Raw genomic sequence first — 17,488 nt, 5'->3', positions numbered from 1 at the left:
AACCCACCACACAGACCAAATCCAGGAAATGTATGGATTACATTGACCTATGTTCCATTCCTCAGGGTCTCAGTGGGGCCTTTGTCAGGAGGCACAGGGTACGAGGCAGGGAGCACCCAGTATGGGATGCCAGTCCATCACAGGACAGACAGACACTACAGGCAAAAACCTGCAGGCAAAGACCGGAGGAAACTCATGCAAACACAGGTCATCGTCGACTTATGACTGCGATCTTAAGGTCTTTAAGTCATTGTCTGGTGTTTTTTGTAATCTTTTTATCACCGTTTTCTTAGTTCATTGCTGCCGGCAGTTGGGGCGGAAACTGTCACACACTCCCACTGGGCAACAATCACACTGCAATGCAATACATGCAAACTCCACACACAGAGAGCAGGACTTGAAGTCTCTCAGCTAGAAGTGTCAAGATACCATGCCATTCATACACAGACTCCGACTAATTATGAAACATTCATACATTCATCCATCCATTTTCCTTACACACTTAATCAGTAAACAGTCACAGCAGACAGTCACAATCAGTAATTAATACTTATCAGGTGAAAGTATATCATGTTTCCACTGGCCTGTGGTATGTGTCATTACATCAGCTACAACACTTTCAAATGCAATGTGGATTTAACATAATAGCATGTCTAAAATACATTTCAAATCTTTATTTTTGTATGTATGTCCACTGTGCTGTGGAACAGTCATTACATCAGCTAAAAGATGGTCAGATGCACTGTGGATTAAAGACAATACCATGTTTGACATACATACAAGACCTCAGAGGTGAAGCGCAAGTGTCTGGACATCTGATGTTTTCATTGTTTAATTAAAGCCAATGAGGAAAGCCACGGTCCCAGAGAGTGCTGCATGGCATGATGGGTAATATGTTTCTGCCAAACCGTGAGTATATATTACAGAGCCTCCTCCAGTGTGGCAGGGTTCCCCTACAGGGCAGCTCACTAAGGTAAGGTTTGCAAGAACATAGAACAACTTACAATTATAGCTTTTATTTTACAGATTGAAAAGTGTGTAGATATTAAGTCTTAAAAGAAGTGTCAAAGATACAGTTAATTGCCAAAACCTATTTATTATAAAAATGCAGAATTAGTAATTAGCTTATTCTTGCAATGCCTAAGCACCTGAGAATGAATTATGTAGTTTTGTGCATGCAAAGCTTTTTAGTAAAGATTAATTTAATATTTTTATCATATTTGATCCATGCCCCTCAAAAAGCTGATCCAGGGCAGGGTCATAGTTGGCCTGCAGTCTGTCCCAGGCAGCATAAGACACATGGCTGGGGTACACCCCCGACGGGATGCCAGTCCATCGCAGGGCACATACACTCACACACACTATGGGCAATTCAGAGACACCATTTAGCCTAACAACCTCTGGCACCGAGAGTCTCAGGTGGCTTTACAGTGCTGCAAAACATCTTTAGTGGATTTGAATTGTATCCAATCAGAGCTCAGTTAAATTGTGTTGTACCTGAATAGAATCGTTCCTTATCTTCTTGTATAACATCTTAAATCATGTATCGTAGATGTATTTCATATAGTCTGAGATGGAGAAATATCCCTAATATAGACAAGTGTGTTTCTATCTGTATCTAGCTGTAATTATAGGTGTCATTACAAATGGTTGGTCTCCACAGTACCTTGGAGACAAAATTGATGTATTGTGTTTGTGTATCATAAATGCAAGTTTCATTTTAAATCAAACACCAATGTTGATGTGCATGTTTAAATCTCTTTCATTTTTCCTTGTGCAGGTTCCAAAGCTTTTCTTGCCTTAGGAACAAAAAAAAAGATGAAAAGCAACCATTCTGAGATGGAAAGTGTACACTACTGCTTTGAATCCTCAAACACTTCCTGCGTAAAGCTTGTCTATCCAACCACAATACGAGCCTCTTTGTATGTTCTATTAGGTGCCACCATACTCCTCACTGTGCTGGGAAATCTCCTCGTCATTGTTACTATATCCCACTCCAAACAGCTGCACACTCCCACCAATTACCTCATCCTCTCCCTGGCTGTGAGCGACTTCCTCCTGGGGGCAGTGGTCATGCCGCCTAGCTTGATACGCTCCCTGGAAACCTGCTGGTATTTGGGCGAATGTTTCTGTCAGATCCACTCCAGTATAGATATTTTACTTAGTGCAGCATCAATTTTTATGCTTTACATGATTTCCATTGACCGGTACGTTGCTGTTTCTCGGCCTCTGCTGTACCACGTTAAGATCACTAATTGTGTTGCAAAGTACATGATCCTGACCTGCTGGGTTTTTTCTGCTCTCTTTTGTTTTGAAACTGAGATGAACAGCTGGATAATTCAGAATTTTTACCTCACACAATTAAACTGTGAGGGAAGGTGTGCTGTGTTACAAAACAAGCTGTCAAGCACATTATCTTCCCTTTTTGTTTTCTTCATCCCAGGGTTATTTATGCTTGGCCTCTACCTGAAAATCCTAGTTATTGCACATAAACAAGCCCGTTCTCTTCAGGTCACAATTCTTACTAACATGAACCGTGAAAAAACTAGAATCATTCTGTCTAAGTTGGAGCAAAAATCCACCAGGACACTGGGCATTGTTACTGGTGTCTACCTGTCCTGCTGGTCGCCCTTTTTTATATATATAATCATAGATCCAGTCACTGGTTTATCCACACCGTACATGTATGACATTCTTCTTTGGATTGGCTATTTAAATTCAGGAATTAACCCCATTATTTATTCATTCTTATTCATTTGGTTTAGGGAGTCAATAAGAAAAGCTTTTAGGAAAATATCGGCAAATTTTAATTATTAAAGTGAATTGCTGGTATGTTTATAGTGTGACTCAGCCTTTATAATATGACTCAGCCTTTGTAATATGACTCAGCCTTTACATTGCCCTCATACTTTTTTTCTCATTTCCCACATTGATGTTACTGCACCTCTGATACTGACTCCTGTATCTGGTAATGATCTATACTGGCTATCTGCCTTTAACGTCGAGGCACAGATGGAGTGATTTATAATAATTATTCTTTACTGCAAACCCAACGCTGCTATATCAATTATGTATAATGTATTCTCTATAATGTTTCTCTCATTCACGTTAGTTTTACAAAAACGCCAATAATAAAATGTGAAAGCAAAACTGTGTTTGTGAGATTTAAATTCAGTGTTTTTATATTATACATCAAAATACACAAAATTTTCAACCGGTACATCATTACAGAATGATATTATATTAAAATTCAGATTAGAAAAAAAATCCAGAAGTTAACAGAAGAGGGGAAATAAAGACTTACTTGGTGATCACATGACAAACAACAGGTTTAATGCTGTATCTGGGTTGACTAGACTACACCATTTATGATTCCTTTGCCTGGGAAGCGTAGTATTGTGTGTAATCAAATACAATGTGAATAGCACCACCTACTGACATAAAGTATAAATGCAATAGAAGCACAGAGGACAAAATAAACTTGCTTGATTGTCAGAGATGTATTTCATTTCCACTTCAGATTTCATGGACCTCTATACTTTTGCCCTAACTTTCATAAACAGCTTGTAGCACATCAAGGTGCTACACAATTTCAAACACTTATTAAAATAAAACAATATGGTATAGAGTTTCCCAAAGCAGATCACATGCAGAAGCTTGCCACAAGGCATGAAGAGGACATAACATTTCAGATTCATTGAGTACTGGTTACATAACGCTTGTCTATCAGCTCAAAGCTATAGCATAAGCAGCACACAAACAGCTGAAAAAAGGCAAACATTGACATACAGCCTGCTGGGGGTGGCTGTGCCCAGAGGTTAGATCAGAGAGAAGAGCGAGGCCTGTCGGGGCGTGGGAGGGACCCTGAATAAGCTGCTCTGTACATAATTTTAGTTATCGTATTTATTTATAATCACAATCACAAACATCGTATGTTCATTTGCCAGGATGTTGCGTTACGACTTTAAAGCAATACAAAAAAAACTAAAATATGTGATCAAAAACTTATTCTGGGTATTGTATATGTATATAGTGCATATCACATAGTTAAATAATATTTTTTGAAACATGACATGTAAATGCAACTTTGAAATGCATCAAAAAGGTTTATCATAGTGTCGTATTCTTGATGATTCAATCCTAATGTCCCTGTGAAAATGCATAAAATGACAAATTTTTCATGGATTGCTTTTTTGCACATTTGACTCCAGCAGAATCTCGCTATTAAGTGAAGTTTTGTCTTTGGTTTCATAATTGCAACCAAGTTTGTTTATGGGACCAGTAATAACTAAATTAATGAGACACAAAGTTTGTTTTAACAGTAATAAATATATTTTCATAGCTCACCGTCTGTTATATAGGACATTAAGTGTTAAGTGTACATCAGAGCTACCAGGCAACAAAGGGAAATTTAGTAAAATGATTAAAGTTGTTAAGGTTTTGAAAGAGTCATGTGTGTTTCAGTGTGGTTATGGGAACTGCACAGGGCTGGACTGGTCTAGGCTGGGGCCCATAATCTCTAGAGGTGCCCATGCCTCAGGGACTCAGTGGGGCCTTTGCCAGGAGGCACAGGGTACAAGGCAGGGAGCACCCAGTATGGGATGCCAGTCCATCACAGGACAGACAGACACTGCAGGCAAAAACCTGCAGGCAAAGACCGGAGGAGACTCATGCAAACACAGGAGAATGTGCAAACTCCACATATACAGGGCAGGATTTGAACCCTGTCTGCTAGAAGTGTGTCGATGCCCTGCCATCCATATACAGACTCTAATTACTGTCATTTTTATTTACTGTGCTGTAAAAACATTCATCTATTCATCCATTCATTTTCCTTACGTAATCCGCATTTAATCAGTACACAGACACAAATAGCAGACAGTCACAATCAGTAATTAATACGTATAAGGCCTGTGGTATGTGTCTTACGACAGTTATTCCATCAGCTCAAATGAAATGCACTGTGTATTAAAGATTATATCCATCCATCCATTTCCTGTCATGGCATATCTTATTCGGGGTCTTGGGGGGCCCGCAGCCTTTTCCATAAAGTATGGGGCACTAGGCCGGGAACAACCCATAGCAGGGCTTAAAGATAAAAGCATATTTAAAATACTGTAAATACAGGACCTCAGCGGCAAAGTGCCAGCTTTTGGACATCTGATGTTTTCATTGTTTAATTAAAGCCAGTGAGGAAAGCCACGGTCCCACAGAGGGCCGCATGGCATGATGGGTAATATGTTTCTGCCAAACCGTGAGTATATATTACAGAGCCTCCTCCAGTGTGACAGGGTTCCCCTGCAGGGCTTTTCACCATGGTAAGGTCTGGCATTCCTTTTAATGTGTATGGATACTTTAAAATTATAATATACCATTTTTCTATGATCTAGAAATTGCTTGGTATTAGAAAACACCTTTACGTTGACGTAATATTTACTTATGCATCCTGATAATGTATTATAAAAATGCAATAATCTGATGTTAGTTATATGTGTAAATTAGATGTACAGTATGTTTGCTTAAATTCTTTTCTTTTTTTTATTCATACAGGCATATCAGATTCAAACATTTTTCATGCTGGAGCATGAAAAGATGAACATCAACCAATCTGGGAGTCAGAAAAATATTCAGTTTTGTTATGAATCCATAAACAGTTCCTGTCAAAAGAATGTTTATCCAGCGGCTGTGTGGGTTCCAGTATATGTTCTATTAGGGGCCACCATACTCCTCACTGTGCTGGGAAATCTCCTCGTCATTGTCTCTATAGCCCTCTTCAGACAGCTGCACACTCCCACCAATTACCTCATCCTCTCCCTGGCCACGGCCGACCTCCTCGTGGGGGTGGTGGTCATGCCGCCCAGTATGGTGCGCTCAGTGGAGACTTGCTGGTATTTCGGAAATGTATTCTGTAGGATCCACACCAGTACGGACTTCACCCTGTGTCATGCTTCCATCTTACACCTCACCTTAATCTCCATCGAGCGCTACTATGCTGTCTGTCAGCCCTTTCAGTACAACACCAAGATCAGCACCTCTACCGTAGTGCCTTTGATTATAATCAGCTGGACTGTTTCTTCCATTTTTGGGTTTGGGATGATTTTTCTGGACCTAAACATCTGGGGCATTGAGGACTTGTATAGATATGATTATTGTGAGGGAGGGTGTTTTGTGCTGCAGGGGAAAATGGCAAACTCTCTTTCTTATGTCCTTGCCTTTTATATTCTGGCCCTCGTTATTCTTGGACTGTATCTGAAGATTTTCCATGTGGCACAGAAGCAAGCCAGCTCCATTCAGAGCAGAGGTTGTGTGAATGTCTATGCTGGTCGTGAGAGCACTTTAATACGAAAGTTGGAGCAAAAGGCCACAAGGACCCTAGGGATTGTAGTTGGAGTTTTCCTATCCTGTTGGATGCCGTTTTTCCTGTGCAACACAGTAAATGCACTCTTTGGTCATGAAACTCCAGTTTTGCTTGAGGTTTTTGGCTGGATTGGTTACTCAAATTCTGGATGGAATCCAGTTATTTACGGTTTCTTTTACAAATGGTTTAGGAAGCCATTAGTATGTGCCTTTTGGAAACTTACAAATAATACAAAATTACAAATAATGGTCACATAATAAAATGTATCATTACATGTAATAACAGGAAACTTCTATATCTTAAAATGCTGCCAGTGACATTTTTGTGATTGTTTTTAAAGTCTTATGTTATGTCAGTTTAACGAATCTTTCTGTATCCTGAACAAATGACATTCTTCTGCCCTTCACAGTTAATAGAAGCAGAGCAGGGAACAAATGTAACTCTTTTTACAGAATGGGAAGTGAGTAGTCATTTTGTTTAAATATAGCAAATGTTCCAATCCATCGTCTAGTACAATATAAATTGAATAATTTAAATAAACACATTGTTACAACAGTAAAAAAAATCACTGCAATACCTGTTACAGCAATCCAAAATCACTGCAATACCTGTTACAGCAGTAAAAAAAATCACTGCAATACCTGTTGCAGCAGTATAACATATCTACAGTATCCCAAGCATTAGGCACCAGATGGCAGTCCACCATAGGACACAGTATGTCAATTTTGAGATGCCAGTTAGCCTAACTGCATGTCTTGGGTTTGTCAGAGGACAGCCACACAGTACAGTGAAAACTCCACACACCTCCCAGCCCTTGAAGGTTGGGGCAGTCCTACAGTGCTACAATGCTATTTAAACATCATCAGTTGAATAACATTAAATTATAGTGCAAAGATATATTTGAAAATGTGGCTTGTGTTAGTTATGTCAATATGTAACCATTTATTGAAAATGTATTTTATATATATATTTTCTTTTTTACAAATTTCATGAACAACTACTTGAAATCTCACCTGAAATCTCCTGAGAGAAAACGATACAGTACAAGAGAAAGATTTGAGTACACTTGCAAAAAAACAAAACAAAACATTTTTTCATCATACTTTGCATGCTATAATCTTTTGTAAAAATTTGAAAATAAAAAATAAAGAATCCAACATATAAAATGGTGTCTGGCTCTGTGGGTGAAGTGTGTGTATCTGTTCAAATTGTTGGCCAGCAGAATTGGCCCTTGAGCGAGGGCCCTAACCCCAGCTGCCCCAGGGACTGGCTGATCCTCAGTTTGCTAAAAATGAACAATTAAATAAACAAATAAACAAATCCATGTCCAACAACAAAACAGAGTATCGAAGAATTGTTCATGAAATGTTCAAAAAATTTTGGATTGCGTACACGTCCAACACCTGCCTTGGTGACAACCTCATAATCACAAGTCAACTGGTAAAAGTATTTGCACAGAATATATTACTGTTATCGTTAGATATTTATTTATTTATGGTATCATAATATTCTGTTTTTCAGGATATTTTGTCTGTGTGATGTGTACCTTTTAAATCTGTCTACAGCACGTTTACTTTGTGTGTTGTCCTTGCAGCTTGTTTGTTTGTCACTATAGGTATATTTGTCTGTGGACTATGTGCGGCTGGATACACTAAAATATCCTCCTAGGATCAATAAAGTCAATCTTTGGTTAACAGGCTCATCTATCCAAAGTCATGTAGAATGGAGATGGCATGGTCAGGGGCCCAATGCTGAAATCATTCTGCCTGTACTGATCACAGGCATGGCCTTCAAACCATCGCCCAGGCTAGAAATTGGCTTAGTTATCTGGCTGAAGAATAATAAACTGATTCCACATCTCACAAATACACAGTGTCTGGACCCAGACACTTAAATGTTTGATTTACTAGTCCATACAAGTTTCATTCCAGATAATACACAAGTATGCATGGTTTATGCCGCACTATACATACTATACTATACTTACTGTACCTACTATGCATGGTTTATGCCGCACTATACATACTATACTATACTTACTGTACCTACTATGCATGGTTTATGCCGCACTATACATACTATACTGTACTTACTGTACCTACTATGCATGGTTTAAGCCGCACTATACTGTACATACTATACTATACTTACTGTACCTACTATGCATGGTTTAAGCTGCACTATACATATTATACTATACTTACTGTACCTACTATGCATGGTTTAAGCTGCACTATACATATTATACTATACTTACTGTACCTACTATGCATGGTTTAAGCCGCACTATACTGTACATACTATACTATACTTACTGTACCTACTATGCATGGTTTAAGCTGCACTATACATATTATACTATACTTACTGTACCTACTATGCATGGTTTAAGCCGCACTATACTATACATACTATACTATACTTACTGTACCTACTATGCATGGTTTAAGCTGCACTATACATACTATACTATACTTACTGTACCTACTATGCATGGTTTAAGCTGCACTATACATATTATACTATACTTACTGTACCTACTATGCATGGTTTAAGCCGCACTATACTATACATACTATACTATACTTACTGTACCTACTATGCATGGTTTAAGCTGCACTATACATATTATACTATACTTACTGTACCTACTATGCATGGTTTAAGCCGCACTATACTGTACATACTATACTATACTTACTGTACCTACTATGCATGGTTTAAGCCGCACTATACTGTACATACTATACTATACTTACTGTACCTACTATGCATGGTTTGAAGCAAGTGTACTTTTAGTTGTTGCTGTAGTATGTATGTGTATGTCCTGTAGTTTGTAATATATACATACACAATACAAGTCCAGTGCAATCAAACATGAACTTCAAATCTTTTTTTTTTTTTGCAGCTCCATAACCAGAATACAATAAAAATGCTTTTTTTTAGTTTTACTAACATACATAAAACATAATCATTTACAGGCACTAAGTATTGTGGAATTTTATTGTGTGATTGCATTTCATTGTGTATGACTGTACTATTCAATTAGCAAAGTGTTTGTGATTCATTCAATACTTCTCTACCAAAGAACAAGATCTTCCTTATATATTAGAAAACAGTAAAATTAAAGTATTAAGAAATATAAGAAAAAACATAAAGACATTTAATATGTTCTACTAATTGTTTAATGTCCTTCCATGCAAAATATTTTAGCTTATTAAAGGTTTTAATATATGAACATGGATTGATTATTCCCCTATTAAGGTTATCCTTATATGATTATGGTATTGACAAGGTAAAATTGTCTCAGTTTAAATCATGTTTGTAATGCACCACAAATTATATGTACCTGATGTAACATGAAAGCCATAACTAGGGATGTGCAAAGTAGCCGGTATTTGTATCTGTATTTGTATTTGTTGAGGGGGGAAAACTATTTGTATTTGTATTTGTATTCGAGTAAAATTCAAAATAGGCATAAAAATCCAGTTTTTTGCATTAGACTTCTAATTTACGTTATAGTGTACGTATTCTTTAATTATATCCATTATAATAATTATGGATATGCAATATTGGTTGATGTTTTTCCATAAATCCAGCAATGAACATGTAACAAGGAACGTCATTGAAAAGAAAATAACATAACAGCCATTACCTCATCCATGGTTAAATCAACAACTAATAAAATACCATTGTGAACATTATGAACAGGTGCGTAATTTTCAGGGGGGGTCATGACCCCCCCAATAATCAGATCCAGCCAATATAACCCACCCAATAATCATGTTTCCCCCATAATGGGTGGAGACCTCAACCCCCCCAATGTTCCAGCCAAAGTTACGCCCTTGATTATGAACCCCACCACCACCCGTCCTTGTTGGAGGACGCTGAACAGACAGAATAAAAACAAATAATACTTCAAAGAACTGTTCTTCTTCTGAAAGAACTTCTTTCTAATGCACAGAATTCCAAGAACTAAACTTTATCAACCCCTGACTGGGAGATCTGGCAGAACAAAAGTTATATTCTATATAATACTGTTACAAACTAAAAGATGCAGCCCTGCTATTGTCAACTGTCTGCCAAAAAACAGATGCAAAACAGGTTTTTTTTATGTTTTTTAATTTTTTTTTTTTTTATGTTTTATCTTAAAAATAACTTAACCATATTTCACTTGGAAGAAGATATCTTCTGCCAACATACTCTCAGTTAAATTTCTCCATGTTGTATTTTGTGAACACAAGCTCCTCCACATGTGAGGGGAGCAGTCTGGAGCGATGTGGGGACACAATATCTCCTGCTGTGCTAAAGATCCTCTCAGAGGAGACACTTGTTGGAGGGCAGGTGAGATATTTCATTGCCACATGAGCCAGAGCTGGCTGTGGCTGCATCATTTTTGACCAGAAGGTCACTGCAGGATCTGAGGTCAGTGATTCAGTGCTGTCCTCAGCTAAGTAGCTCTCAACTATCTTGAGGGAGGTCATAGCACCAGCTTTTGTTTTCACATCTTGGTAAAGTTGTGGTATAACTGTGCGAGAAATGCCAACGAGATGGTAGTTGGTATTGAGGTGCAACCACATTGAGAAGCTTGTGAAAACCTTTATTCTCCACTACTGAGTAGGGCATCAGGTCAAGGCAAATCATTTCTCCCACTGTGTTTGTTATTTGCTTTGCAGTGGGGTGGTTGGGTGGATAAGCCTGTTTTGCATTAAATGCAGCTAATATAGGTGATTGAAACTGACTTGCAGGGGCAGAACATGGCTGTGATGATGATTTGGTGCTTGTGGAGGGTTTGGCAGAACATGGTTGTGATGATGAATTGGTGCTGGTGGGGGAATTGGTGCTTGTGGGGGGGTTGGCAGACAGTACCAGGAGAGGATGCTTTAAGTGCATGTGATTATGCATAGCAGATGTTGACAGATGTTTGATATCTCTGCCTCTGCTGATTTGACCTTTGCACACATTACATATCACTTTGGTTTTATCTGTAGCACTGACTGTAAAATGCTTCCACACAGAACTTGAGCAAGTTTTTTTGGCTGGTGGAGGACCAAGAGATGGCTCAGCAGCAGCCACACTCTTTTCTATTTGGCTGCCCAAATCCATGTGGGGAGTTTCAGCTAAGTTAATTAGTGACGGGAGGCTATGCTAAGTGAGGGATAATGTACAGGCAGCCGGTAGTTATCGCAGAAATAAGCCCCGACAGTGTGATCAGGACCCGACGCGAAGCGGAGCTACGTAAACAGGTAGAGCGAACATGAGAGCACCCGACTGCAGACGTCAATAATGCAGCGTAATGGAATAATCTCCCGATGAAACTCCGCTTCCTGAAAGTTATAAACTGCCTCCGGAACTAAGTTAAGGTACAAAAATCTATTCAACAAAAACAGTGATGCAGTTAAGTCTTTTTTCGCTCAGCCAAGCCTTCTATGTTGCTGTGTGGAGCAGCCTGTGTCAGTCGCCTCATTTACTCCCCCCCCCCCCGACTCCTGAACGTCACTCACTCACTAGCTCACTCACTCACCCGGGCATGCACTGTCGTCTAATGAGGAAACGCAGCTTTTTGATATAAAATTTTTCTTGTTCCCGAATACAAATATTTTTAAAGTATTTGTTTGAAATAAGTATTCGTAAAAAACACATTATTTGTGCCTTTCCGAATACCGTATTCGGGTTCGGCTCCACCCCTAGCCATAACTATTAGTCTTCCAAGAAACATATGATACTGTATTCATACACTCAACATATGTCGAAAATACGATCTGGCATTGGCATATTATCATCAAAATAGAAAAAAACTTTTTGCAATACAAAAGGAGAGTCAACAGAGTATATCAAATGTGTATGTAGTCAAGGCAATACCCTATTTCATTAGGTACTGCATAACACCCTGTAACAATGCAATTGCGTCAATACATAAGTGCTGTGAACATTTAATTTTGTTATATCAATTTCCTTCCAATGGCATAGAACAAAAGACGCTCAGAATGGAGCTCATTTTGTTTCAGCTCCAGGTAGAGAGATCTTGTGTATTCAATCAAATTGTATCACCTTTCCCTTACTGAAAGACATACTTGGTATATTTGCCTTTGACTGGCATATATATATTTTTTCTCTATTAATTCTTGTCTCAAAAATAGATCTGTTTGCAGAGTAAACATGTGATCCGATAGGTGGCCTTTATGTGCTCTATGATTCACAATGATGAGCAAGCAGCTTAATTGCTGGGAACCAATGGATGTTTCCACAGTACGTGTCAATATAATGACCGCATTTGTGTGTGATCCTGAGTCTAGAAGTTTCTCCTTGTCTCAGGTGCTCCTTACAGAGATTTTGGCTAAACTCCCATGCAGATAGGCACTGTAGAGAGTGAGAGGTGAGTGAGCAATTATATATGTAAATTTAATTTTTGGAATCCATCTTCAGTGCTATAATTTTGTGATTACAGGCTGCATTGCTGGATTCAAAGCTGAAATTTTTAGTTTGAGCTGAAATTATTAGTTTTGCTTAGCCATTCATTTTATCTCTTAAAGGATCAGAAGTCTCAAAATTAACAGCATTTCATTATTTTGGAATAAAATTCTTCAGGAAAAACTTTATGGTCATTTACAACACATAAACATAACATTTGCTGGTATCTCCAGTCCTGGTCATTTCATCTGTGACATCCACATCACATTTTAGGCAAGCAAGAAGGAATATTTGTTTTGCAAATCTTATGGTTTGAATTTTCTTTACTGGTCATAACATTATTGCTTTATAATATAAAATACTTAACCAATAAGAGAAAATTTGGTTTATTTCTACTGATAAGGTGTGGAGTGATTAAAACATAATCAGACTACTTTTTGCAGACAGTATTTTTGGCTATTTGTCTATTTTTGTTGACAAAAAAAGCTATAGTTTCATATAGATATTCAAGGTCTTATAATGTGAAATGTAAGTCCTTCTCTTTGGTAATAAGCTCCAATAATGTGTAAATCATTTTGGAAGTTTCTTTGTGCATCAATACTACACTCAAATTTAAGTCTGTTGTTTTACCTTTGATAGGCCTTCAGAACTTGAGTAGTATGAACTTCTCAAATAGCTCAAATCACATCAACAATGTACATACAGAAATACAGTACTGCTATGACACTGTGAGCGGATCATGCAAGAAGAACGTCCAGCCTCTAAGCCTTCAGTTTTCCATGTTTGTTTTTATGAGCTTTGCTATACTGGTCACAGTAACTGGGAATCTTCTGGTCATAACATCTATAGCGCATTTTAAACAGCTGCACACCACCACAAACTGCCTCATTCTCTCACTGGCAGTTTGTGACTTCTTTTTGGGGGCCTTTATCATGCCGTGCAGTGCGATGCGGTCGGTCTACGGCTGCTGGTACCTGGGAGACTTTGTGTGCAAGCTCCACACCAGCACGGACATCATGCTCAGCACCTCCTCCATCTTCCACCTCTCCTTCATCTCTGTAGACCGCTACTTTGCTGTCTGCACCCCACTTTTGTACCGCTCCATAGTCAACTCTGTCACTGCTCTGCTGATGATCATAACCAGCTGGGTCTTCCCAGCCATCTTCGCCTATGGGATGATCTTCTCAGACCTCAACCTGAAAGGCAGTGAGCACTTCTTTGAGACACAGGTGCAGTGTGTCGGAGGATGCACGGTATTCTTTAGCCCAGCATCAGCTGCATTCTCTTCTGTTTTCTCATTTTTCCTCCCTGGCCTCATCATGTTGGGCATTTACATCAAGATCTACATGGTTGCAAGACGTCAGGCCAGATCAATTAAAGATCTGACACGGCAGATTAAGGTGGAGGATGGAAATGGGTCTGCAGTCTCTGGGAAGCATGAAAGAAGGAAGGCAAACACCCTGGCAGTGGTGGTTGGAGTTTTCCTCATCTGCTGGACCCCTTTTTTCCTCTGCAATATTATGGACCCCTTCATTGGCTATTCCATCCCACCCACACTGACTGATGCCCTGGTTTGGTTTGGTTATATGAACTCGAGTTTCAATCCTTTCATTTATGCTTTTTTTTACTCTTGGTTCAGGAAAGCTTTGAGCATAATTCTCAGTGGCAGAATCTTTCACAGACATTCATGTCGAATGAAATTGTATTCTGAATGAATTCATTGTTTAGTATAAATATACCTGTCTTACTATTTAATTATTTGAGTACTTCTCTGAGCCATTAAAAAACACTAATTGCATCTTACAATTTTCACCATCTGTATAGTGGAAATCTGTATCAAAAGACTTTCAAAAAGAGTGATGAAATGCTAGAAAAATACATCTGCAACTGTTACAATAACTTAAGCTTTTAAGACGTCTCACTAAAGGTCCCAGATTAATATCTAAGGCCTTCATACAACAAACAAGTTGTTTAAAAGATTTTTTTTAATTGTCTCCTCTAGTCACCGTCGTTTTAGAATACACATTGTTGATATTGCAGATATAGCTGGGCCGCTGCTATGTATCAGCTGAGCATCTCCTGCATATTGTTGAACCATAATAAAAAAAGTGAATGCATCTGATTACCCCAAAATATTTTAATTCTAACATAAATATAAACCCAAAACATATACTGGTGTACTTTTATGGTGTTGTTGTGGTTTTATTGATTGTATTGATTTGTAAGTACATTTTTAAAAAAAATGGATTTTAAGTTGTATAACATATTCATGGTGAGGACACATTGCCTTTACAGACACACCATAAAAGATGTTATTAAGTTATTGATCATTTGTTCCCTAATCTGAGTAGAGCTGTATTACCATAAACATATTATCTGGATATTCTTTCATTTTCTCATTAAAATGTTCCTGTTGCCCCCCCTGCCATACTAGATCTCCACCTATCTCAACTAAACTCAGTCAACATCATTCTCAGTTTGCTTTATTTTTTCAGAAGTTTCTTTAAAAATGAAAACTACAGTCAGATTTCTTGTTTTACCTTCCCTAGGCCTTCAGACCTTGAGTACCACGAGCTTCTCTAATAGCTCACCCCCCATGAAGGATGTACACAGAGAAACTCCCCACACCCATTTCTGCCTCTCTGCACCTGATCCTACCTTCCCTGCTCTCAGCACATGCAAGAGGTCAGGCTGTTGCATCACCTGCGCTCTGTGTAATCTCTGTATTGACACCTTTGATTGGGGGGGGCAGCTTGCTGCTAACTGGGCCCTTTGCTTCTGACGCTTACATCACGCTTAGGTAATACAGCAGGCCCCCCAGGACTGGAGTGGGGCCGTCTCAGCACATTAATCACACACTCAGTCTTTCTTCCTCTAAACAGTCACAATGTCTGACTCTGCGCTCTGACCCCAAACTTCACTCTCACCTGTAAATGTGAGTCTGTGTTTCTCATAATATACTAAGACAGGATATGTGAAAATCAAAGAGTTCCTGTGTACCTAATACTCGAACTTGTATAAATGGTAAATATAAGTATCTTATTATCTAAAGTTCCTCAGTAATAAGAAAACCCTGAGAAATATCAGTTGATCTGTTAATTGTTGCCTGTGCCATAATGGGCACCATAATCCCTGTTGTACAGATTCCACTTCCTCCTAATCAGTATAGATTTTATTTGTTTATCAGTTATTAGTCATAAGATGATGATCAGCCGTCCTGGGCGATTCAAAACAATATTACACTTTATGAGTCCCCTGGCCTCTGTTTTCAGCTCTGTGCTTCTAATAAAACCTCATGAAAAACCTTCTCCAAACTGCTGAATCCTAATAAACCACAGGCTTCCCCGATCAGAGACAGTGAGGTAGCCCTGTAGTCCTATGAAGAATGCAGTCCTGTATCTCCAGCACCTGAGAGGTGAGGGTGGTGTGTGGCTCAGTGGGTATGGATGCTGTGTTTGTGATCAGAAGGTCACCAGTTTAAACCCCACGGCCAGCAGAATCAGTTCATTCTGAGGCTGTCACACAAGGCCCTTAACCCCCGATAGCTCCAGGATCTGCCTGAACTTGATCTCTAAAAAATGTGTATTATTTTAGATGATAGCATCTGCTTTATAGAAAAATATCTGCACATACCAATAATTTGGCAAGATAAACAGACACATCAGGCATTGTGGCGGCTTAGAGGAGAACCCTGCTGTATCATACCACTCGCACTGAATCCATCGAATCCTGCCGCTTTGCATCTTGTCTCCACTTTGTGTCTGTGTGGAGTGCATGTGGAGCACCCCCTGGTGGCTGCTATGGGACCTACAGTACCCATGGTCTCCCTGAGTCCCACAGCCCAAAGACATGCAGTCAGGCTAACGTTTTCTCAGAGATACTTGTAAGGTTTAGGTCAGTGTGTCCTCTGATGGGTTGGTGTCCCATCTAGGGTATGAAGTATGTAGGTAAGAAACTAAATATATAGAAGGATGATTTACGCAGATTAGAATTGAAACATACAGAAGGATGGTATTTCTAATAGTAGATGTATCCCTTAGAATAATCTTTCTTCATGCTGTATAACTTGTCTTAGCTGTTCCTGTGATCATTTAGCCCAGCATGTTCACCCCACCCAACACCATGCCCTTTGCTTGTAGGAAATAGCTCCAGGTGTGTAGATATGATGTAATGAATAAGTACCATAGAAGATGGTTGGTTGCATTTGATTTGAAAACATGCAAAGAAAAAGAGTATGGACCATGGAAAAACCCCGAAGAAGCCACAGGGGGTATAAAATCATGTCCACTCCTCTGTCTGCTTCTGGAAAACCCAACAAGACCTGCTGCCTCCTCTTTGTTTGAATCTGAAACCTGCTCACCTCACAATTCGCTTGGTTTGTCTCATGATGCAAGTTGAGATTTGGCTCATATTACAGATGCTCTTAATCACAGAATTGTTATAGGTACTAAAGGTCGACATACATAAACATACAACATACGTCCAGGTGTCCCCCTATCCCCCCCCCCAGGTCCAAGGTCCAATGTCCATGTCTTGATATGTACAACAATAATAAATGAGTGTGTGGACCTTTGACATCCCCTGAGTACGTTACTCACTGTTGTGCATTGTCCCTACAGCATTACAGCATAATTGCACTGAATATTAATGCTGATAAGGTAGGTTGTTCTCTTGTACCAGTATATAACCAAGAGCACCACAGACTGCAGCCAAAGTGAA

At 39.0% G+C, this 17,488-nt stretch overlaps 3 protein-coding genes across 3 annotated transcripts; all 3 read left to right on the top strand.

Annotated features, from left to right (window-relative positions):
- Positions 1-1,818: 1,818 nt before the first annotated feature.
- On the top strand, positions 1,819-2,817 carry LOC140581201 (trace amine-associated receptor 1-like). Its single transcript, XM_072703078.1, has one exon. The coding sequence runs from the start codon at positions 1,819-1,821 to the stop codon at positions 2,815-2,817; it is 999 nt and encodes a 332-aa protein (XP_072559179.1).
- A 2,757-nt stretch (positions 2,818-5,574) lies between these two features.
- On the top strand, positions 5,575-6,615 carry LOC111836143 (trace amine-associated receptor 1-like). The gene has a single exon (XM_023797158.2). It carries the CDS (start codon positions 5,575-5,577, stop codon positions 6,613-6,615), a length of 1,041 nt encoding a protein of 346 aa, XP_023652926.2.
- Positions 6,616-13,381: 6,766 nt separating this feature from the next.
- On the top strand, positions 13,382-14,484 carry LOC111836191 (trace amine-associated receptor 1-like). The gene has a single exon (XM_023797231.2). It carries the CDS (start codon positions 13,429-13,431, stop codon positions 14,482-14,484), a length of 1,056 nt encoding a protein of 351 aa, XP_023652999.2. The 5' UTR covers positions 13,382-13,428.
- The last annotated feature ends 3,004 nt before the right edge of the window (positions 14,485-17,488 follow it).

The sequence above is a fragment of the Paramormyrops kingsleyae genome, chromosome 19 (assembly GCF_048594095.1).
Source record: "Paramormyrops kingsleyae isolate MSU_618 chromosome 19, PKINGS_0.4, whole genome shotgun sequence".
NCBI classification, from domain to species: Eukaryota; Metazoa; Chordata; class Actinopteri; order Osteoglossiformes; family Mormyridae; genus Paramormyrops; species Paramormyrops kingsleyae.
The sequence above is the reverse complement of the archived record's forward strand: the minus strand, read 5'-3'. Positions and strand labels throughout refer to the sequence as shown.